Source organism: Gastrolobium bilobum, unplaced genomic scaffold (assembly GCF_033153095.1).
Source record: "Gastrolobium bilobum isolate Gb01-03AN ecotype WA unplaced genomic scaffold, APGP_CSIRO_Gbil_v1 utg24763, whole genome shotgun sequence".
Taxonomy (NCBI): Eukaryota; Viridiplantae; Streptophyta; class Magnoliopsida; order Fabales; family Fabaceae; genus Gastrolobium; species Gastrolobium bilobum.
Window position 1 is genome coordinate 161,444 of NW_026898295.1, and position 6,596 is coordinate 168,039.

General features: G+C 35.7%; 1 protein-coding gene across 1 annotated transcript; it reads right to left on the bottom strand.

Annotated features, from left to right (window-relative positions):
- Nucleotides 1-1,094: 1,094 nt before the first annotated feature.
- LOC133314581 (transcription factor bHLH143-like) lies at nt 1,095-4,392 on the bottom strand. Its single transcript, XM_061516072.1, has 4 exons — nt 4,226-4,392; nt 3,339-3,837; nt 3,063-3,217; nt 1,095-2,967 (listed from the first exon to the last, which is right to left on the bottom strand). The coding sequence occupies exon 4, from the start codon at nt 2,948-2,950 to the stop codon at nt 1,883-1,885; it is 1,068 nt and encodes a 355-aa protein (XP_061372056.1). The 5' UTR covers nt 2,951-2,967; nt 3,063-3,217; nt 3,339-3,837; nt 4,226-4,392; the 3' UTR covers nt 1,095-1,882.
- Between the last annotated feature and the right edge of the window lie 2,204 nt (nt 4,393-6,596).

The following is a 6,596-nucleotide window of genomic DNA, read 5'->3' on the forward strand; positions in this document are numbered from 1 at the left end:
CCGTAGTTGAAATTTTTTTTTTTTTTTTGGGAGTATATTCTTGTTCGTTTAGTTTAATTAATTATATAAAATCACAATCCTCATTTTTCTTCAAATACTCGCCCTACAAGCTACAATTATCTAAGTAAAAATTAACCAGGGTGAAAAACAGGTCAGAATAGGTCTTATGTTTAATGGGTTTAGCCTATTTTTTAAATATTAGATCGGAATCTAACTTATTTACTTCATATAGACCCTTTTTTATAGCCTAACTTGGACTTTTTAAGAGTTTGGCATTGCTACAGAGTTGAGAGCATATTTAAAAGTTTACTTTGTAATAAACCTTTTATAAATCAACTAGTATATCTATAAATAGATCAGCGATAAAGTATACTACTTTAAAATATTGTAATAAAAATTAATTACAATGTAATAATAATAACAATAAATTATAGAAATCTCAAACTCCAAATTCATGTACACAAGTAAAATAAGAATTGTATTTTGATCACCAATAATTAAAACTAAAATTTAAATTTTAATGACGAGAAAGATGCCACACAAGGCCCAGTATTCTAATTGTAGTTCGGTGCTTGCAATAGTAATAATACTCACAAATTCGAATCTCTAGTGCACATATGTGAACCATAAATTAGTTGTTGACCAAAGGAAACCACTAAAGAAAAATGTATTAAAAACCACTTAGAATCCACCACTCTCTGTCATCCACCGAAAAAGAAAAAGAAAGAAAACCACGTACTAACATGCAACTCCGAGCATTGGTAGGCTTCAAATACACTGTAGAAGATCAATGAACACTGCTAGATTCTTTCTTTTGTTTGACACCTACCATGACGAATGACTATTCAGTATTCACCACAACCACGCCCGTGCTTCATTCTCTCTCTTATGCACACATAAACACACCCCACCCCTTCTTCGTAATAATTCAACGCTGTGGTCCCCATAGTCCCACACCACCCAGCCATATTTACATTGAACCAAAGACAAGACAACTTCTCATCAACGCAGGAATCATACAAATAAGAATAATAATTAACAAACAGTAGTAATTATAAAATAACAAAATAATTATTAAATAAAAAAACGCGTCACTTTCACATATCATAAATGCGGGCATGCGACGTAAATACATAAGCAAAAAGACAACAGTAACAACATCCATATTGAATAACATCCAACCAAAGAGAAATCCTCTTTACACACCAATTACGATACACACAACAACACAAACCCATAAATTTAATAGGGCACTGAACTAAACACAAATATCTGTTTCCCATAAGCGAGCTACATTACATTACTGTACCATCAAGTGGAAAATTGTGCATGAGTAAGTCCGGGGGCCCCCTTCCAGTTACCTCAATCTCTCACAGCTAGTGAAAATTTTGTTCATCTGAGAAAAGGGTAACCCGCAAAGGATCAAACATGACAAGGATACAAAAAGGAGAAGTAAGATTGGGCCCCATACCAGCTGAGAAGCGTGTACTCATTTTTGGGGTCCTTATCTGGAATAATCATAATTCTCACTCAAAATAGCTCATCCCATGCTTTGGGATGAGTGCTATTTTTTCCATAGTCCTAAGACATGGACTAATGATTCACATTTCCATTATTGCACTTAATACACTGAATAGCTCCCTGTTACAAACTACTACACATGAAATACACCGACACCAGCATCTTATCTCCCAAGTTCCAAGTCAAATCACTGAGGAAGGACTTCAGACAACTATACAAGGATTTCACACCTACTTTTGCTGAATCCCCCTAACACAACCATTACCTTGTTTATTCTGCAGAATCCTTGAACAACCAGCAACAGGCCATAACTTAAAATATAAAGTACTACTTAGACATGTCGGGCTAAGAATCCTCCAACTTAAAAGGCATCAAGTCCGAGCGCTTTAGCCTTGAGTTTCAAGGATTTCAAGCAATGTATGGCATCATCGAGAAGCATCACTGGGTCCTTATCCTTCCCGCCAGGAATTATGCTTTGCAGAATGCTCAGAACATCTCGTATCTTCTCCTTTCTCATCTTCTTATTGCCGGACATGGAACCCATTTCACCAAATCCTTCATTGTTGCCGCCAGAACATCTTGATTCTGCATCATCTCCCATGGCAAAGGTCTTGTTAAGATTCAGAGAACTGGCAGTATCCATGAATTGTATGTCATCATAATAACCATCCAATAGCTTCCTCTTCTTGTTTTTCCCAGCAGAGCTTGCAACTTCTTCTGCAATTCCCTTAAAGGGGCCATGGTTATCATGAGTGGTCATTGTACTGGGAGAATGCCCTGTGCTAGTAACTTCATCATCATCATCCTCAGTGGCATAGCCATCACTGTCCGAGTAAAGCAATGCATTAATTTCTTCTGTGTCTTCATGCATCTCGCTTTCAATGCCAGTCCCCTGATTCTCATCTACTTTATCAGCCAAAATTGGCCCAGTCACATGATTCAAATTCAAATCTCTTCCAAAAGAAGGTTCATTCCCACTCAAATAGTTAGCACCATGCATTTTTGAATGCAAAGAAGCAAGGCACTCATCAGGACTCCCGAACCTAGAACTATAGATAGTAGTTTGACCACAAGCCTGGTCAATAACAAGAAACTGCTTCTGAGGGGAGCCTGATTCACCATAGGGAGCAATTTTGTCCATAAAACCTTTCACGTGATCAGCAAGGGGTTTTCCCTCAGCTGTGAAGCTAGGAACAGGAGCAAATCCGTGCCGAAACCAACCAAGGGGTTCATTAAAATGCCCTAAATGCGAATGAGGTAGTGCAGAAGAAGCCAAAGCTGGCATTGTCTCATTGCTTGAGACCATATTGATGCCACGGTTTATAACTGCAGAAATACCATCTTGCTTCCCCATATCAGGGGGTCTCGAATTGGGTGATTGCCATCCAAATTGCAGATGTGGTATCCAGGTTCCACAATCTTTTCCCATTTAATCAGAACAATCACCTAAAATTTATATAAACATATACCATATAATCAATAATTAAACAACATAAAAGACATCTTTTAAAACAAATGAATGATAGTAATGTATAATATACCTGAAGAAAAACGTCTTCAACCCAAGAACTATCCGTTACAAAAGGTTTCTTTCACGAACAAGGAAAACAACTAAAATCACCAGATTAAACCACCCAAACAGAGCAAGGCAAAACAATTACGTTACAGGCTTGAGCAACTGACGAAAATATTCAGCCTGGACAATACCCAAAAAGCAAAAATTAACATGAGTTGATATATTGTTTTGTAGATCATGTCCTGTGCACAACTGAAAGAATAAAACAGAAAATTTGGCCAATCAACCATGGATCACATACCTGGCATTCTCTGAGAGGTTGAAAGCATGCTATAACCCTAACTATAATGGTGGAGCACCCTGCTGTTCCATTCTCATGTTTCAATGCCCGAAATCTCGTTTGACCAGCTGCTTGGCACACCATAACTACTTCCCAACCCTCTTCAATTAAAAATACAAGAACCACAATCTTGCTAAGGACAAATAATCTTAATAGATTTTTTTTGGAGAAAAATATGATTTTTTTTTTTTAAAGAAAAAATCACTATCCTTCAGCTGATCTGACGGACGAAGCAAGGAAGAATAACAAAGAAACTAGATCCCATGGAAATTAAGCAATAGAAGATGTGAAAGTTTAGATCAGACGACTCAAATTACAGAATCACTTTGCAATACAGATTCAAGGAAATCCCTTTGCGGAATACATCAACAGATAGACTACGCCACCACCGCATGCTGTTCTATCCTTACCCACAAAGAAAAAGTCACCTCTACTCCTTCACCCAAACCTATTTAGCACCCTGCAATATAATTTCAACATCAGAAATCAGGCAATTATTACTCCGCTCATAAAATTAAAAAGTAAAACAACAAAAAGATTAAAACTTTTTCACGAATCCTGAACCTTCTCGGTAGGATTATTCATGGGACTCAGCTCAACCGACGCAATATATTTCCAATTATGAACTAAAGGTTAATAAAAAAAGAACAAAAATCTTGAAATTACAGAACATCAAGCTCAAAAACGAAAACTAGCCCAAAAAATTTCGAAGAATAAAGAAAAAATTTATTTCTCTACGAGCGTAGTTACAAAAAAAAAAAAAAAAAAAAAAAAAAAAATTATCCTCAGCCCAATGAACAAATCAGGAAAAAAATCACAGTATATGCATAAAAAAATGAAGAACTTACAAGATAGAGAGAAAAAGAGAAGATATGAAGATTGGAGCTGAATCCCAAAACCGAAAAGTTAGGCAGAGACAGGGAAGAAGACTGAAAAGAGAGAAGCAGGTGAGGTGAGAGAGGACCAAGAACAGAGGAACAAGCGTGAATGGCTACAGTCAAAGTAGAAAGTGGAAAGTGGAAACTCCAACACACAAGACAGCACGGAGTTGAATTATATAGAGGATGCATTGACACATATGCCCTTGATTGAAGTGCATCAAATTATTATTTATTTATTAAAACTAATTGAAAGCCAAAAGAAAAAAGAAAAAAGAAAAAAAAATAATAATAATAATAAAAAGAAATGTGAGTGTGGATTGATTCATACGTGCGCGAGTGGTTAGGAGTGCACGCAAGGTATTAAGTTTACAATGATGAATCACACGGTAGCTTCACGGTTGTTTGTGAAAGAAAAGAGAGGAGGGGTGCGTGTCCCCGTGGATGGTTGTATCATGACATGACCTTGTTAAATTTTATTTTATTTTTCTTTCAATTAACCCAAGTGTCTTATTGACCACACCCGTGGGTTAGAACTCAACCACTCAGTCTGGTTGACCTTGTCTCAGTTTCACTGGACGAATCATGTGCTGCTCTTGCCTCATATTCACATTTTGAAATGCCTATTATAGCCTCATCAATAACCATAATGGTTAACTGTAGACACAACAAGCAACAATTTGATATTATGTTTTTAGTACTGGGTCGATTTTGATCACCAAATCTTTGTTAAATGGTTTTAATCTAATTTTGTATTACCCACGCCTCGATCACTTCATGATCCTCTTATACACTCAGCCATTTGATATCGTGTTAAAGATTTAGCACTGGCGGTGGCAGCTGAAACCACTCTTTGTATTGGTGCTAGTTAATATTACATCTTTTAAAATTCTTTAACGAAAGAAAATAATTTTTTTTTTTGGATAATTAACAAAGAAAATAATTAACAAAGAGTATATATATATAGATTCTATATATGTAGCTCGCCACCAGCAACATATTCCTTATCAAGGGTCAATTTTGTTTTCTTTTGTTAGCACTGAGAGCTTCTTTCCCACTAACTTGAATTATTATATTTTTCCATACCCCACACACCTTTCTAACTTCCGGATTCATTTGAATTTTACCATCGCAAAGTTGACGCCGAATATCTACTCCAAGATCCTTTTACGGTGTTTTTAAGATCATCTTATCAAATCAACATTTAATCCATTCATCCAAACAAACACATATATTAACAATCACCATATATAATTAGGGTACAAAATGTAACGTACCCTTGTCTGCAAATTGAAGCCTAAAAGCAAGCGCATAAACATGAAATGCATATATTATGGAAAGAGCAAATGATAGAAAGAAGATTTTTGTAAGAACATGGAAGGTAGGAGATTGGAGAGGGAAGTGTAAGGAGACGATAATGGGGTCCATTAGATGGAAAAGAAGAGAAGGTATCCAATGTTTTAACAATAACAATCAATGATTTTTAGCTTGACCGTTCAAACCAGAAATTATACAGATTTAAATTGGGGACCCACTTATCAGGAAATGGTATATCATGTCTCAAACTCACTCCTCTTGACGATATATCTCTCTCGTTATTAACCATCGATGCCTAACTTGGGACACTAACCATTCTGTCACGTTTATCAAAAAAATTTATCAGACTGTCACATTAACATTAAATCTTGCCAAAATGTCATATGGCATATTTCGCTACAATGTGTAGCAAAATATGTTTGCATATAATTCGCTACACAGTGTAGCGAAATATGTCATGTCAGGCTGCACAGTCAGCAAAAATGACACGTGTCAAGCATGCAGAAATTCGCTATACTGTGTAGCGAATTATGCTTGGATTCTGTCTGCTTGACACGTGTCATTTTTGCTGACTGTGCAGCCTGACATGGCATATTTTGCTACACTGTGTAGCGAATTATAAGCAAATATATTCACTATACAGTGTAGCGAAATATGTCGCGTGGCGTTTTGACAAAATTTACTGTTGACGTGACAATCTGGTAAATTTTTTTGCCAGACGTGACGAAATGGTCCCTGTTCCAACCTAACTTTAGGGTTTGGGTTAAAAAGGTCAATAGGTATTGGTCCCGTCACGGTGGTACATTTTTTTGTGTTCTGGGAGTAGATAGCCACTTTTCTAGAAGGAAGAAAAAATATATGAAAAAAATAATCATAAAAGTAGAAATAATATGAGAAAAAAAGTTATATTTATAATTTATTTTTATTTATAATCTCTTACAATTATATTTTAATTATTAATTTTTATCAATCTAATGGTTATAATTTATTAGGTCATATTTATTAATTAATTATTATTTTTTAA